The sequence below is a fragment of the Ambystoma mexicanum genome, chromosome 3q, assembly GCF_040938575.1.
Source record: "Ambystoma mexicanum isolate Mex_15411 chromosome 3q, UKY_AmexF1_1, whole genome shotgun sequence".
In the NCBI taxonomy this organism is placed as follows: Eukaryota; Metazoa; Chordata; class Amphibia; order Caudata; family Ambystomatidae; genus Ambystoma; species Ambystoma mexicanum.
In genome coordinates this window covers 1,067,446,200-1,067,463,128 of record NC_090926.1, presented here as the reverse complement: position 1 = coordinate 1,067,463,128, position 16,929 = coordinate 1,067,446,200, and the positions used below count along the sequence as shown (strand labels likewise).

The 16,929-nt window shown below is 43.1% G+C and overlaps 1 protein-coding gene across 2 annotated transcripts in view; it reads left to right on the top strand.

Moving 5' to 3' along the window:
• Positions 1-16,929, top strand: part of SIRT7 (sirtuin 7) — a 421,359-nt gene that overhangs the window by 51,658 nt on the left and 352,772 nt on the right. For both annotated transcript variants that reach the window (XM_069655301.1, XM_069655302.1), the window contains exon 2: positions 1,047-1,184. In XM_069655301.1, the coding sequence (XP_069511402.1) occupies positions 1,047-1,184 (138 nt within the window). The remainder of the gene's footprint in view (positions 1-1,046; positions 1,185-16,929) is intronic.

The window sequence follows — 16,929 nt, the reverse complement described above, 5'->3', positions numbered from 1 at the left end:
CAAGTCAATTACCTGGGGGGTTATGTATGTGGGAGTACTCGAGTACACTGATTGGCCAGCACATGCCGGAGAAATGGGAGATTGAATAGAGCGAGAGAGAGACCTGTGGTTTTCATGTTTTTCAAACTATTTGCCGTTTGTAATAAAGGATGTTAGCATTGTGTGTTTAATAAGTGTAATTCTATTGTGTTAGAAGAATCTGCATTATATAAATGTTTCGTAAGCCTGAATGTGCTTGGGATGTTTAGTCCAAAGGGACAGCTAAGCAGTCATAAGGAGGATTTTCACATAGACTGCAGGCACTGAGTAGCAACAAGATTGATGTTCTTGCTGCTGCCTGACCACATTCTTCCACTTAGCAATGATTTCCCAAATTTTGGCTACTTTAACCACGGCCAACCACTGCATTTGACTTAGGCTACTGTTTTGGTTGAATTGTGGTAGACTGCTCATTTGCACTGCTTATACAAGATTGTGAGTTTGGAGTGCTGGCTTTCGTTTTTGAGCTTGTGTTCTTCCTGTTGAAGTAATCTCAAAGGCTGTGCAGGCGCTTACACTTTAAAAAGTAGGTGAACCCACATGGGTAGAGTAGATCTGACGGTTGCTTGATTCAAACATAATATTTGCACAAGCAGGCAATTCATCCACTTTTTTTTAAAAACGTTCAGTGATTTTCAGTTCTCAGATCTATTTTTATTTTACTAGTTAAAACATTTTAGTCAACATTTATTGCACTAATATATATATATGTATATATATTCCTTTTTCATGCTCTACATTATATGCTGCATATATAAATGTTCCAGTTCTTATAACTTTTAGGTAAAACGGACCCCTACCCATGAACTGTTTGAAAGTGGCTTTATACATCAGAGAACATTGGTGACGGATATCTACATGCCTGGAAGGTGTACAGCATTTCACCTTGCTTATAACTATCCTTTGTTTTGAAGTGGAACATATTCATTTTCATAGTATAAATCACCCTCTAACATAATTGCTGCCTGTCCTAATCCTGATCCATTTACTCCTTCCCGTCTCTGCAGGTTTCACAGATCCTGAAGAAGCCGATTGATGGACGGAGCGTGGAGGAGGCCGACCTTCTTACTGAGTGCACGGAGTTGGTAAAGGAGCTGGAGCGGAGAAGCAAAAAGCAGGAGACTTTGAGGAGACGACGAGCAGAGGTGAATAAGGAGCATCTGCAGAAATGTAAATGATCCGCTTTATTTAGCTCCCTGACATGTTCCTTCCTCCCTACCCACCAGTATGGATTCACGCTCTGCACATCACGATCCATTGGTGGTGGTTGGCCAAAAACCACTGAATGTGTAATCTAAGGCAATTGGCATTCTCTGTAGGGCCCCTACGTATATGGGTTATGAGATTTCATCGGTCATTTCTTATCCTTATGAATTCCACATGTGCAGCCTGCGCCTATATAGTGTAGATAATTATATTTGTTCTTATTCATACATAATTTTAACTGCTAACAGCTGGGCAGTTGTCAGTTTCTCCCTCCCCTCTCTTCCTGTGGTGGGTCCTGCTTGTGTCTTAATAGCTTGTGCTGCAAGAAACAGAGGTATTGTATTTGGGACCGGATTTGCATTTTTCCGTCCATGTGGTGTTCTCAAACACGAGCAATGCTAGGATTTTGCAAACTGTTTATATACTGGGGTTTGCAAACTGGGGGTGACCTCAATTGTTATGACTGGGGAATGTTCAGGTGTGCCAAGTTGGGGATATACTATGGGGAGTGGGAGTTGGAAAAATCTCAGTATGTTCCCAGTTATCAAAGTGGGAGAATACTAGGATTAGCAAACTTGCAGTACACTGGAATTAAGTGGAATTGAATTATACTAGCATTTTGCAAACTGCAGTTGGTATATGCTAAAATTGTGTAATACTAAACTGGGAAAGTACTATAATTTTGTAATTGTGAACTTGTAGTATACTGGGATAGTTTCACAATAAAATGTGGGTATGCAGGGATTCTGCCAACTGGATTTTTAAAACTGGCCAAAACAGTCGAAATTGAGGGGAGCACCTAGGTATAGCCTAGAGGAGCCTGGTTGGCTTGACAACAACCAGTTAACAGGAGCTACGTTTGGCTCTGCAAGGCAAATGGTGCCATACAAGTATACCAATGTGCTTGTAAATTTGCATAGACGGTGCATTAGATAACATCTCGATATTTGAAGCACAATGGCAACTGATTTGTGGAATTTAGATTTGTGGCACCCTTCGTATTAGCTTCTCATTCTGCACCGTGAGCGAACGTGAGCGAGGTGGCATTACAGAAAAAGAGGTGGCTGAGATCACAGTGTTACAGTAAAGAGTCACTGATGTAGTAACAAACTGATGTAGTGGCAGAAGCAGCTAGACAGAATTATTAACAGGAAAGAAATGGCAATCTAAAGAGAAAGTGAAGAAATGTAAAGCAACATGGCAAGAGACTGAGTGTAATAAAAAAACAGGAAGGAAGTGAACAAAAGAAATCTAGCAGTAGAAAGCAGGGAATATGGTGTGTGCATTTTTGGATGCAGGCTGGGGGAAAAAGAAAGTTTCACCATCTATTAGGCACTGCAGAGAGGCTATTCCCCCACTGTTAAATTGAAAAACAAAGTATCATGTTTCAATCTCTTCATTTCTTTTAACCTACTTGCATGCTGATTTTGATTCCTTAGTCCTCCAATAAACGTACCCAGTTCGGAACTTGTTTCAGACTTTAATTGCGCCAGGTCCTGTTGAGTAACTCCTGCTTAAGCGGAAATTTGCAAAACCAGGAGCTATCTAAAGCTCATGTTACATGCATTCCAATTTTAACCTTGAACTGTAAATATACTGGACTATCAATCAGGGAAAGGGCTTGATCTCGGGGGTAGTGAAGTTTGGTGTGGTGAAGTTAATTGCAAAAGTTTAGAAAGCAATTTTATTTCAAATTCTTTATAATCACTCCCGACTACAAGATGTCCACTGACGTGCTTTTCAACTCAAACAAGGATTTGACAAAGCTCTGGAGTAAAATGTAATTCTCAAAGTAGATGAGCATTGACTGGTAATGCTCAAACTGGCAATATAATAAGGTTGTCGAACTGGGAGCATCCCTGCATTTATATGACTACTGTTATAGTTGGATTCTGGCCTGCAGTAAAGGAAATACCTGTTTCTGTTTAAACAAGATGTTTTCTGTGATTCTGCAGACTTGGAGCATCCTGGTATTGTGAAACCGAGGATATGATGGATTTGGGTTAATTGGGACTATATTGCTATGGATTGAAATGAGCTAAACTTGAACTTTTTAAAGTGAGTATACCCACATTTCCAATGTGCGGGTATACTGGGATTTGTGATAATTCGCCAGGTGTCGTGACTTCTCCCCAACAGGGAGTCCTTTTTCATGAAGCTATGACGGTGCGGCCATGTTAGGGAGAGTTCTCAGAAATTGGCTAATTCCCTTCTACCTTAGAAACCCCCAGCAATTTTGCTGGACTTTAGGACTTTTAATTTCGAACCTGGAGAGAGCGAGACCTTTTTCCCACTGCTCTCATGTATTTTTCTGTGATTTGGACTCTGTGTTTCTTTTGACTTTGGAGTCTGACAAACTCCATAGGCATCTTTACATTGTGACACACAGCACAGATTACCCAAATGTTTAATACCTTCTCTTGGTTAAACTACTGTCTCCAAGAGAAGTGAAGTGAAATTGACTTTACTTACATTTGTAACATTTATAACTTTCTAGACCCAGCACACGCTATCTGGGTGCTGGAGGGGTTACTTAGTATCCCATTTGTCTAGTTTCTCATGTAACATTTTTGTGTTACCCTTTCTACAATTAATGGGCTGGTGGCAGTGGTTTACTTTTTACTACCATTGTGTTTCTACCGCGGGCTGCAATTGCAGCTGCAGTAAAGCACCCAAGGGTGCCCATCAAAATGGCCGTGGTCTTTTGTTTTTGTTTTTTTTGTTCGCCATTTCTTGTTGGAAAGGTCCTTCTTGAGATTTACTCTGCGTGCCAAACCAGGTGTTTGGTCCCTTTGCACGAGTGAAGCCCGCCTCTGGCACCAGCGTGTCTGGCAGGGCAGGAGGTGAGGGCGGTGCCTGAAACTCCCTGTGCTTAATCCCCTTGGTTACAGAAATGCACCCAAAGGTGATTGGCTGGCTGTCTCTCCTTGGAGGACAGCCACCCTGCTGCTTGAGTGTCAGCTAGGCTGTGAACGAATAGTAAGAACCTGCATAAAAGGTGAGGTCTTTTAGACAGAAGACAGTCGACCGTTGGACGAAGGAATCCGAAGAAGAACTTGGAAGTGATGCCTGCAGCAACTCCTGGACCGTTGGTTTGCCTGGTGAAGCCCCGCTGCAGTGCTGAAGCTCTGAAGCTCTGAATGCGCCTCCACTATAGAAGCCCTGCAAAGGACGACTTCTCCGTTTGGGTTGGTGGGACCAATCGACCCCAAGATGAACTCATCTGGAAATCCTCTGAGCTGGCTGTACTTCCATTGCTGCTGCAGGAACCGACTGTCAGGGAGTGGAACAGCAGGATCGAGTGTCCCGTCTTTAAGTCGGACCCGAGGTCCAGGAAGATCCTCTGGACTCCCATGAAGCTTGACTGACCAAGCCTGAGCCACCTCAACAGAGTGCTGGACCCCAGATGCGAGGAAAGCCCATAAGGTATCTGAGAACCGCAATGGTGCTGTTCGTGAAAGCTGACACCGCGAAGTGCCGCTGATCTGAAATTTGCCCATTGTTGCCGCCGACCTTCGAACTGTAGTTCAGGAGTCCCCAGACGTCCTCCCTCTTGTCCGCACGACTGAGGCCCAGGAACAGGATCTGCAGGACCTACAACTGGAACAGAAGCCAGCTGGAACCAATTTCTTCAGACCTAAGGTACTGTGAACTAAGAGGTGCTTGCCTCTTGTCATGTAGTCTTGCTAGTTCTCAGTTGAGACTTGTCTTGGCTGCCTTTTGTAGAGTTGCTTGCAACTTTGCCCTTACCAAGCCTCCCAGCTTGTGGGCCAACAGTGATTTCATTTTCTACAAAGATTTCTAAAACATTGTGCAAGACTTTGTACTTACCTTCAAGAAGTGCTTCAGCTCTCCTAGACTTTGCTCAAGTGACATTGGCAGTCATGGCTTCCTAAAAGACTCTTCTAATCTCTGACTTTGTGCTTTAACTGTCCCTCCAAAAAGTCATACATTCTTTACTTTGTAGCTGGGAAAGGGTTAATTTACATTACATTGGGTATTCAAAAGTACTTGAATGCTTAAGAATATTTGTTAAACATTGTTTTATTCCCTAACCTTTTCCTTTTAACACCACACTCAATATTGCTCTAAATGTACCAGTGATATTCAATGTCCACAGTGTCCTAGTTATTTAAGTCACCTCAGGGTGTAGGGAGTGTCTATGTGCCATCCCAAATGGGTATCTACTGATTTATTGAAACTGAGAGTGTGTATTATTGAAGTATATTATAAGTGTTACATATTTGCTCTCTTCTAAAGAAGGCTTATTCAACTGACTGTTAAATTAATAAATACTTGTTTAATCAAGAAACCTTGAGTGTAAGTGTTATTTGGATACTTGTCACTGTGAAACTCTAGGCTGCAACCCTACAGCTCGCGTTGACTCCTCTTGAGATTAGCCTGGCTGCTCAGTCACTCTACCAACTTGTGTAGTACATGCTTATACCAAATGTTGGGTTAACTATTGCCAAGAGGACTGGACAGGGCTGGTGCAATCTCCCACAGGGTAGTGCATATAATCTTGCCTAACAGGCCACTACTCAATAGTCCCATAGGGGTGGTTTAATGCAGGCAGACCTTATGAGGTGGCACCCCCCCCCCCCTGGTGCATGGACGATCACCTAGGGTGCAGCCCATTGAGTAATGCCATTCTGTAATATTCCCTAGCACCCCTCTCCAATTTGAGCCATTTCATTGAGAGTAATCCTATGTATGTTTGTAAAACATGGAATATAGCTAAAGCAGAAAGTACTAGGACAAAGAAGAGCACAGAAGACCTGAAGATCACTGACTGTGCTAGTACTGGTACGAGGTGGCCCTGAGGAGGCATGAAGATCATGTTGTCAATAGAAACAAAGGACTTTGGCAATCCGCCAGGGCGGGACTTGCAACATTGTATAAGAATAGACAATGGGCTAACAACCTGTCAAGCCCAGCCGTGAGAGGCAACCGGTGTGGAAACCAGCGAGTGTTTCAAACGTTGGTAGACCATAGTCCCAGAAGACCAGAGGATGCTGGCGAGGCAAAAAGGGAGTTGTCCGTGGGTCCATCTGGAGCGGACCCAAACGTGAAGCAGGATAGAAGAGCGTCGAGCAGCAGAGTGTGGAGCAACTGCGGTGCTGTAAAAGCCGAAGAGAGAAGTCAGAAGAATTGGAGAGATGAAACCCCAGTCCCAGGAAGTCCCGGTGGCGTAATACAGTTCCTCAGAAAGTAACCGGAGGTACAAGTGACATGGAGGGGAATCTGGGGTAGTAGAGAAGGTTGTGGAGCCTAACAATTGTGTACCTAGCATCCGAAGACAGCTTCCTCATCGCAGTGGCAACAATAAGCCCACTGACCACTAGAGACGGGTCGGGGACCTAACATTGCTAACCAGGCATCCGAGGAGAGCCTCCTCATTACAGTGGCAACGGCAAACCCACAGACCACCAGTGAAGAGTCTGGCACCCCAACACAAGTGAACTGGGTATCTGAGGATAACTTCCTCACCAGAGTGTCCAAGATAAGCCCATTGAACACCAACAAAGGATTTAGGACTTTGCTAACACTAAGTCAGGGTGGCAAAGTGCACAACAAGCTGAAGGCCGCGAGAAAGAGCTTTTTAGACACCACGAGAAGGGAGTCATTCTCCTGGAGCAGAGGCGAACGCCATTGGAACATACTCTAGAGACGCAAGGGGAATGGAGTAATTCCCCCTGGCCTTACTGTGACCTGTACAGACCAATACCAGGAGAAGGGAGTAATTCTCGTGGCCTAGGACAAGGAGTTGTGTAACTGTGGGTCTCGTAAGTCTGAGGAAGGTAGCCCTTCTCCCTGGCATTCTTGTTGCAAGAGAACATTACACTATCCGAATATCGGGAGAAGGGAGACATTCTCCTAGAGAAGGAACTTTCTGTTGGATTATTCTTTAGTAGTAGTGTAAATTGGTTGTGACACAGGATGGGGGAGTTTGATTTTGACAGACATTCACAAATCCTTTTTTTTTAGTTTTGAGGCAGGGAAACCCCCTTAGAAGATGGGAATAGTGAGGAATTTTTTCAGCACAAATAAGTCTATAACCACCAACAAGCCACCTTTGTGTCGGCTTCCTCCATCAAACACCCTTACAGATTAAGGAAATGGAATCTATGTAGGAATTAGCAAATCTTGAGTAGAGTGGTAATAAATAGTGTACTAGGAATCTGCAGACTTTCAAAACTGTAAATATACTGGAATTGTGCAAACTGGAATTGAACTGGGGCTGTTAAACTGGGAATGTACTGGAATTATTCAACTGCAAACAAGGTATAATGTAACTGCAAACTGGATTGGAAGGGTAAGAACCCATTGGCATTGTGCATACTGCAAAATAATGGTTTTCAACTAGACATGTACTGAATATTATGTAAACTGGAAACATTGAGATTATATAGCACAGTACGCTTGGTTTATGCAAACCTTTATAGTCAAACTGGGACTGTACTGGGATTGTAAATCTGAGAGCATACTAGCATCCAGCAGACTTGCAGTGTACTGTTATATATGCTGGTTGTTTAATGTGAATGTGTAAAACTCTGAGCCTAGGATTGTCACACTGAGGATTAGGGCTGGACAAATTCGAAGTATTCTAGGATGGGCAATCAAACATAGTAAAATAGCTAATGGGATTGTGCAAATTGAGAATATTATTGCATTATGCAAAGTAAGTGTTTGCTACTTGATTGGTAAAGTTGGTACAATGAGCATATTGTGCGAACTGCAAGAATACAAGAATTGCCAGTGGGAGTGTACTGGGATTGGCAAATTGGGAGCGTACTTGGATATGCAAACTGGAAGTACTATGGTATTCTTCAAGATTAGCCTATACTGTGATTGCATGGCCTGAAGTATACTGGGGTTTGCAACTGAACATATGTTAAATTGGGAAACTGGAAGCATATTTGGATATCTATCTGGAGTACGCTGAGATTGTGAAACCTCCAAATATGCAGGGATTTTGCCAGCTGGGATTATACTGGCATTTTGTAACCGTACACTGGGAGCATACAAGAATTCTGTAAACCGGAAATATACTGGTGTTGTCAAACAATGGATTTTCAAACCATGTGTTTAGTAAGATGGCAATATCTGAAGCATACTGAGCTTGTAAACTTGAAATCTAGTGGCTTGTTAAACTGGGCCCATACTAAGGTTTTTTTTAATTGTGAGTATACTGGCATACTGTACAAAATGGTGTACACAGGGAAGAAAAAAGTTCCCTTCTGATAACGTTTCCAAAGGAACATTTTTTGAAGTCCTGATGGATCCTATGCTGCAGCAGAGCTTTAATGATGATGAAGAGGGACTCAGAGAGGACGATTTCAATGTAGGAAGGACTGACCAGCAGCACTGGAGATTCTGGAGCGCAAATCTGTGGGTCCAACAAACAGGCAGTTTTGCTGTTTCAGGAAACGGCCTCTGTGAATGTTTGGTGACCCTTTTAGGTTCCAGCAACTACACATTGGTGCAAGAGGGCCCACACAAGATTAAATGGTTGACCGCTTGAGGGTCTGAGCCAGAAGAGTTGAAAGGCTGATGAGCTTTGAATGGCGATGCAGGGTTCCTCCATTGTCCTTGGGCACAGGATTCAGAGCTGGGATCGTCTCAAGAGGCACCCAGGGAAGAACTATTATTGAAGATATTCTTGTGAAGTTACACTGGAGAGAAGCCAGCCACAGGTGATGGGTCAGGAAGGGAGTCCGGCAGTGTAGATGCAGGACAGAGGGCAACACAGGCCCCTGGGGCTTCCCAGATGGAGATGATAAACCATGGCATGCTGGATGTCCTGAGATGAAGAGAACTCGTCAGGGTCCTGGCAGCGATGCAGGCTCAGTCAGGTGTTTCAGAGAGCTGGGGCCTCCGAGCAGGAGTTGTTAACATAGGTAGAGCAGTAAGACCGACTTGAGATCATCAGTGTGCTTGTGTTCAAGTATAGTTAACATGCAGAGACAGTCCAGTAATGAAGCGGCACACAGAAGCATAAAAATGTGTGATTAAGCCGCAATCACACATGCAGGTAAAACATAAGTAAACTGTGCAATACAAGACACATATACCCTGTTATTTCTGAAAGATACTAAAAAGCTCTTTACCCTACATCACAGTAAAAAAGTAATACATTACATTGGTGCTCAAACTGTAATAGTAAAGTGACAAGAAAATGTTTGTGAAACTTATTGCCAATGTTTGAAGAAGTTCATAAAAGGAACTAGCTTAAACCCACATTGACAAAGAAATGTCGGAGTGAGACCGAATTGTCAGCATTTGGTTAAAGAAGTAGTGGGGAAACTAGTGGCAAGAAGGCTGCCCTTCTAGTAGAACGTTTTCAGGACGAGTAGACCACCGGAACTATTGATTCTGAACAATAAGTGAATGATTTCAACGTGTGCAGGTTTCAGTGATACCCCGCTGGGTATAGTTTCAAGGTGACACTGAGCAATTGGCATACAGTAGTGAAAATTCTTTTGAGCCAAGGGGTGTTTGTATGTTTATTTTCAAAATGTATATTGGTGCTAATGTATAATAAATAAAATGCACAAAAATACAAATCAATAAAATTCACAATTGAGCAACAGAGTTCAAGGGACAGAATTGGCTTGAGCCGGCCCACACAAAGGCACGCATTAAGGCACAACAGGCCTGTCGTGAGCCTGAATCCTCACTGTGTTGCCTCACCCCGAAGGAGCTGGAGCTCCTACCGCCCCCTGCAGGAGCAGTGGCTGCATGGGGTCGCTCCTCTACGATCAATGTGCCTCTGAACGCACTACTAGCTGAATTCTGCTGTGCGCGGAAGACTGCCATGCAATGGCGTTCTTCTTTCTATTTTTTTTCATCACTAATATCGTTGGAAATATGCACCAGCCATTCCAACCTACGATTTTGTCTGCATTGCACCATATACCAGTCAAAGGTGACGAAATCCACCCGCTTCCTAGGAATCGGCACGAGGAGTGCCCTATTCCAAGATGGCCGCCTGGGTCACCACTTTGCTCTCCAGGAGCTGAGGCAGGCCCCCTGCCCCACCGGCCATTACCATTGGCTACCTGCTCCTACATCTTCAGCCTATCGTGAGCCGGCAGGCTTGAGCCGCCCACATGAAGGCACACATTAAGGCACAACAGGCCTGTCGTGAGCCTGTCTGGAGCCATCCCACTCAGATTCGCCACTACGCTCAGCCGTAAGATTTACCACCACCCGTGAGCCTCGGGCACCACCTTTTTTTCCTTGCCTTGTGTACTATTGCTATGCAGAGCGCAAAGACAAAACACTGACTCCAGCATCATTTATCCTAAGCTGCGCCCGTCACTCGGGCCTTTTGAGCACATTACCAGCAATCTCGCACCATGTACTCACTCGGTACAGCCATATAACTTGATCCACTCTGCCTCACTGATGTCCTCTGACGATGCACCAGCGTGCATCCACAAATGCCTATAACAACGTGCGGATACTTTGTCTTTAGACCCAATCACGTTAACGGAAACAACATTGAACCGTCGTAAACTGACGCCTACACCTGTCGGTGACTTATGCTAGATTCTTGCCTACATACCAACACACACTTGCCCATATATGCTAGTCGCTCTGCCTACTTATGCAATCTGCTTGCTCTAAGCTATATATGTAAATTTGACTTCTGGCCCATCATGCAAGTTGATCTATCTATTCCACACAAATTGATCTAACCTACCCGTGCAAAGTCGATTCTTGCCAACCATTAAACTGATTTTAGCCTATCCATGCAAAGACAATTTTGCCTATACATGCAAATTTGATTTTAGCCTATCCATGCAAAGCCAATTTTGCCTATACATGTAAATTTGATTTTAGCCTATCCATGCAAAGCTAATTTTAGCCTATCCATGCATAATTGATTTTAGCCTATCTACGCAAAGTTGATTTTAGCCTATCCACGCAAAGTTGACCCTAGCCTATCCATGCAAAACTGATTTTAGCCTATCCATGCAAAACTGATTTTAGCCTATCCATGCAAAACTGATTTTAGCCTATCCATGCAAAACTGATTTTAGCCTACCCATGCAAAACTGATTTTAGCCCATCCATGCAAAGTTGATTTTAGTCAATCTATACAAGCGATCTAGTTAACCCAATCAAAGTTGATCCTAATTCATACCTCACTCGGCACCTAGAGACAGTGCCAAGCTCGGCATCCTGTGTATGCCCTGTACTTAGCTACAGACCGATCGCCCTCACCTATATAGCCAGCCTTAACCATGGCATTATGTATGTCAGCCGTCTTCTGCTGCTACCTGCTTTCTTGCTCCTCTTACAACTTACACCAGCAATCATGGACCAAATCAAATTGACACCCTGCCCTACCATGTCCAGAAATATTAGGCTTTGTGCTAGGCTCTCCCCCCTATATGGACCGAAACTGCTTAATAAAAGGCAACGAAACTGCCACTTCAACCCCAAAAATACGTCTAGAAATCTGGTGCAAGACTCTCACAAATGTCCTCCACTACTGCTATAATGAATAAACCTACCTTAACAACTCTAAACCCCAAATGTGCACCTAAAACCACCATAATAGTAGGAGCCCTAATTAATGCCAGATCTGTCGTGGCCCATACCACTGACATAGCCGACATCCTAACCTCAGATAACTTCGACTTCCTAGCGGTTACAGAAACCTGGCTACATGACGCAGCAGGCTATCACTGGCTATTCCAAAAGTGTACCAACTCCTAAGAATGGATAGACCTAGCTCTAGAGGAGGTGGTCTAGCCATCATTGCTAAATCCAACATGGAACGAAGACTCTACGCTACCACCACTAAAATTGTGTGAATTACTATCAGCAAAATTACCTATATCCCCTTGTTGCATTCTACCTCATTTACAGGCCTCCAGGGCCATTAAGCTCTTTTGAAGATGTTGTCTCCAGCCTGATAGCCAGTAATACAAAAGAATCATCTCAGATAATGATCCTGGGCGACTTCAACCTAGGTCTTAACGACCCAGATGACAAACAAGCATTAGCAATAGTGAACATGCTCAATGAGCATGGGCTCTCTCAAAAAGTCCTCTTCCCCTACCCATGACAAAGGGAGGACCCTTTACTGGATAGCCACATCAAACTGCCCAACTAAAATTACGAAAATCGCACTCCAACCCGCGACTGACCATTTCTTGATTGCATTTAGTTTAACTCTCAACAAAGAAAAAATAATGGCACCTCCGCTCCCTACCAGATCAAGGAAAAATATCACAACCAACATCCTACCCTGTCTCCTTCCTCTGATCAACGCCCTACCATGCAACTCTAACCCCGATACGCTGGCAAACCACTATAATGACCCATGACTAATCCTAGATTCCATCGCCCCACTTAAGAATTGCAAGAGCAAGCAACAGGCTCATCTGAACACTTGGTTCACCCCTCCTTTAAAAGAACTCAGACTGCAAAAAAGGAAGCTAGAAACCATATGCAACACACCCCACAGATGAAAATAAACAAAAATGTAAAGTCTCTGCCATTAAATACAAAAATGAAATCATGCAAACCAAAAAAGAAATCTATAATGAAAGGATTTCCAAAGCAGCCTCCAACACCAAGGAACTATTCACGATCCTACGAGAATTTGAATCCCCCATACCTCCACTGGACAATCTACCTAAAGATAAACAATGGCGCACCAATATTCAAAACGCTCTAGTCAATAAAATAAAAACATTGCAAACCAAAATTGCACAAAAAAAAGCCTCACTCCCACCTATGGAAACCCCCACTACCTCCCCTTCCCAGTAACAAACCTAACCTAATACCATTCAAATTTTCCGAAATTTCTATCCAGGAAATAGAAAAAATGATTGCCTCACTAAAACCTTCAAACTGTAAAGGCGACACATGCCCCGTGCAAATAATTAAGGATGCAGCTAGAGATCCAGCCCCCTTTTTATACCCAAACTTATCAACGCTTCATTTACATAAAGTACCGTCCCAATCAGCTTAAAAGAATCCTGGGTCTTACCCCTTCTCAAAAAACAAACATTAGACCCATCCATTCCAACTAACTACAGACCTATCACTACTGTCCCTTTCTTCTTGAAAATAATTGACAGAGTGGCCTACCTGCAAATTCAAAAATATCTTGAAACAAACCAACTATTAGGCTCTCGCCAATCGGGGTTCAGACCCCAGCACGGCACGGAGACAGCCCTAATAGATCTTAAAGCCCAAATTGATGAACTTAACGACAAAGGAAACACAGCTATGCTACTCCTCCTTGATTTTATCGGCGGCTTTTGACTTGGTGGATCATGCAGTCTTATGCAAACACTTAGCATCAGCAGCCCACTTCTCAAGTGAAGCTATAGCCTGGTCCAATCATTCCTTGATAATAGAAGCATGAGAGTCTTCTCCATGGCAGCCTCTGCAGACCCAGTCATAACAACATGTGGAGTCCCCCAAGGCTCATGCGTCTCCCCAACCATGTGTAATATCTTAACTAAGCCTTTATTTGATAAATTGGGCAGGCTGGGTGACACCTACACAAAATACGCTGATGACACCCAGAACCTGACCCCCCCCCCCTCACGGGCAACTTCTCAACAGATACAGCTTTAGTGAATTAAATTTACTCCCTCATTCAGGCATGGATGGCAACCCATGGCCTCTGCCTGAACGACGAGAAAGCAGAGATCCTAATCCTGAGCTCAACTAACAACCTAAAAAACGTAATGATAACTAAAGGGCCTTCAATATCGACGGCAGGATAATTGCTGTTGCTAAAGAATTGAAGACTCTAGGTTTTTACCTGGATTCCACACTCACCATAAAAAAATAAGTACATTCCTTGGCCTCATCCACCGCCTACACTGGCAAACTCATCAAAGCATGCAGACCATTCCTCTCACCAGCTAGCTGCATTATACTAGCCAATGCCCTCATCCTCTCTAAATTGGACTACTGGAATGCACGCTATAAAGGAGCTAATAAATTTATCACCAACAAATTACAAACATTGCAAAACAATGCACTCAGAACGGCCCTGAACCTTCCTATTAGAGAGCACATTTCTAACACTAGAAAAAAACATAACCGGCTAAAAATCACAGACCGAATCCTCCTCAAAATAGTCTCCCTAACCTTCAAATGTCTAAACAACGCTGCACCCCCATACCTGAAAGAAAGAATAACCAGAAAAAATCTCTACTCGGCCTACTAGAACGGCAAACTCCTTCTGTCTCCAAATACCAAGATTCCGCTTACAAAGAACAGGTGGAAATAGCTTCCCAGTAAAAGCAGCTCAGCAATGGAATGCCCTTCCAGTCGAGCTAAGAGACCAATCCTTTAACAGCTTCAGGCGCAAAACCCGTAACTGGCTACGCTACAATGATCAGTAACCTTCAGACATACATGCTTGCCCTCCTCGATCTCAAGTTTTAATTATGTACTAATTGTAATCTCCATGTACCTGTATATCTCTGTAACTATGTAAATGTAACCATATATGCACCTGTGTCCACCTTACCTATGCAATGTAACTAAGCTTTAAGTAATCTTGCTGTGATGCGTGCCCAGCTACCTAAGGGTTTAGGGCGCCCTACAAATAATAAACAAACAGAAAAAAAAACAGTAAATGTGAGAGAGAGAAAAGGCCCAACAGAGCGTTGAGTGTTTATACAAATAAAATCAACAATTGTCCCTATTGTTTCCTTCAATGTGGGTGAGAATGAAAGGTTACATTTTATAAAAAGAACAGTATAAAGTCAAAACATAAGTTAGGTCCGGGTGGAGGACATATGCAATTACTTTTAGATTATGTCACAAAACCACTCCTAGAGTTAAATCAAATAGTAATTTGGTTTATTAACATACAGCATGTATCTAATGCATTGCTTACTCCGACAACTTAATCTATCGTCTGTAGTTCTGAAATGTACATAGTATACACTTAATGGGGCATGTAGTCTGTCAGCGATTTTCACCTAATGTGGCAATAAATCTGTCTTAGATTAAATAGTAGCCTACTAAAGTTATTTCCACACTGGGGTCTGCCTACGTGTGTGCAATTTCACAAATGAATGAGATGACCCGGCTGGTACATCAACGGTTCCCACATCCGTAAACATTTCGACTGCCAGTTATCCAAATGCCTTTCTCAGGGCATGTTAGAAGACCCTAAAGGGACAAAGATTTATGTCGGTGTCAGTTTAAAAAAAAAAAAGAAAACTCAAGTGCCTACCCCTTTTTTGGCACCCGGGGGCCACTTACCCTGTATTGGCAAAGAAAGGGGGTGTTCCATTAGTCACATTCCGGATCAGGGCAAGCAGCATGTTGGTCGAGTTGGTAAAACCTGATTTAGTACTTCAGTAAAGAGCATATCCTACCTTGTTGTCCTAATGGAAGTATGCAACCTGTTCTGCTTGTTTATCAGGGCCTGGGAATAGAAGCATAAGTGGTTGTAATAGTGGCCATTGGGTACCGCGAGTCATGTAGATTGCATGAGAATAGCTGCTAAGACTCTTATCATTACAAGTCCTAATCAATCATAGTGAAACACTGACCTTGAGTGGACCAACTGGTCCTGCAGGTTTTGTGCCCTTTTGAATGCAAAGCGTTGGGGCTGTTCCCCAGGTAGATTAAAATGTGCCAGAGGCCAGTATCCAGTGATAATTTCTTCACTTGAAATGTATGTTTGCCTTGTGTGATCACGCTTGTTATCTGTTATCCTCCTCTTCTTTGGTGTTGTGTAAGAAGGGCATCTCCATCTGTAAATCTGGCCCGTTTTGTTCATCTGGTATGTAGTTTATTGCGTTATCCATGGGCTCTTAGTCTTAGTCTTAGGTCCAGTTGTGCTGCATGTTTATAAAGCTCTTCCAGGGAGGTGTAGTTCCTTCCGATTCTGAGGTATTGACCATAAGGTAAATTCTCTTTAATATGTGTGGGGTGATTACTTTCAAAGTGCAGTAAAGTGTTTCTGTCGCTGGGTTTCCAATAAAGGCTGCACTCTAACTTACTCTGATGCTTGATCACAAGAAGTGATTTCTGAGTCACAATTCACGATGGAATACAGTATGTTAGTATCCCCATTATTTCACCAAAGGACTTAGTTGGTCTTCATTCTTCCCAAATGAACACAACGTCATCAATGGTTCCTAGTGATAGCCTCGACATCCAAAGCATCGAATGCAAAAGTCTCGAAAAAAATGCATCAAAAAAATTCATTTTGTTCAAATTTTCTTAATGGGGGGGGGGTCCCCTCAACCCCCATTTTTTTTTACCCTTTAAAACCCATTTTAATTAAAAAAAAAAGTTTACCTACAAAAAAAGGCTTTTGCATTCGATGCTATGTATTCGAGGGAATCACTGGATACCGTCATCAATATCTCTTGCATGCAGCTCACAACTGATTCTTGAATGGGCTGTCATTGACAAAGTCTGGTTCAAATTTTGCCATAAATAGAATGGCTAAACTGGGGGAAATTGCCGCACCCATCGCGGTTCCTTTTGTCTGGATGTAAAACTGTTTGTCATATGTGAAGAACTTTTTACAGATAGCTAATGTCACAAGTTCTATGATTAAATTATGGGGAACCCTAGATTGTAGATTCTTAGTATTTAAATGTTCCTGAATGCAATCAATTGCTGAAACTTCGGAAATACGTGTACAGCTGTTAGGCAAGATTGTGTGCAGTA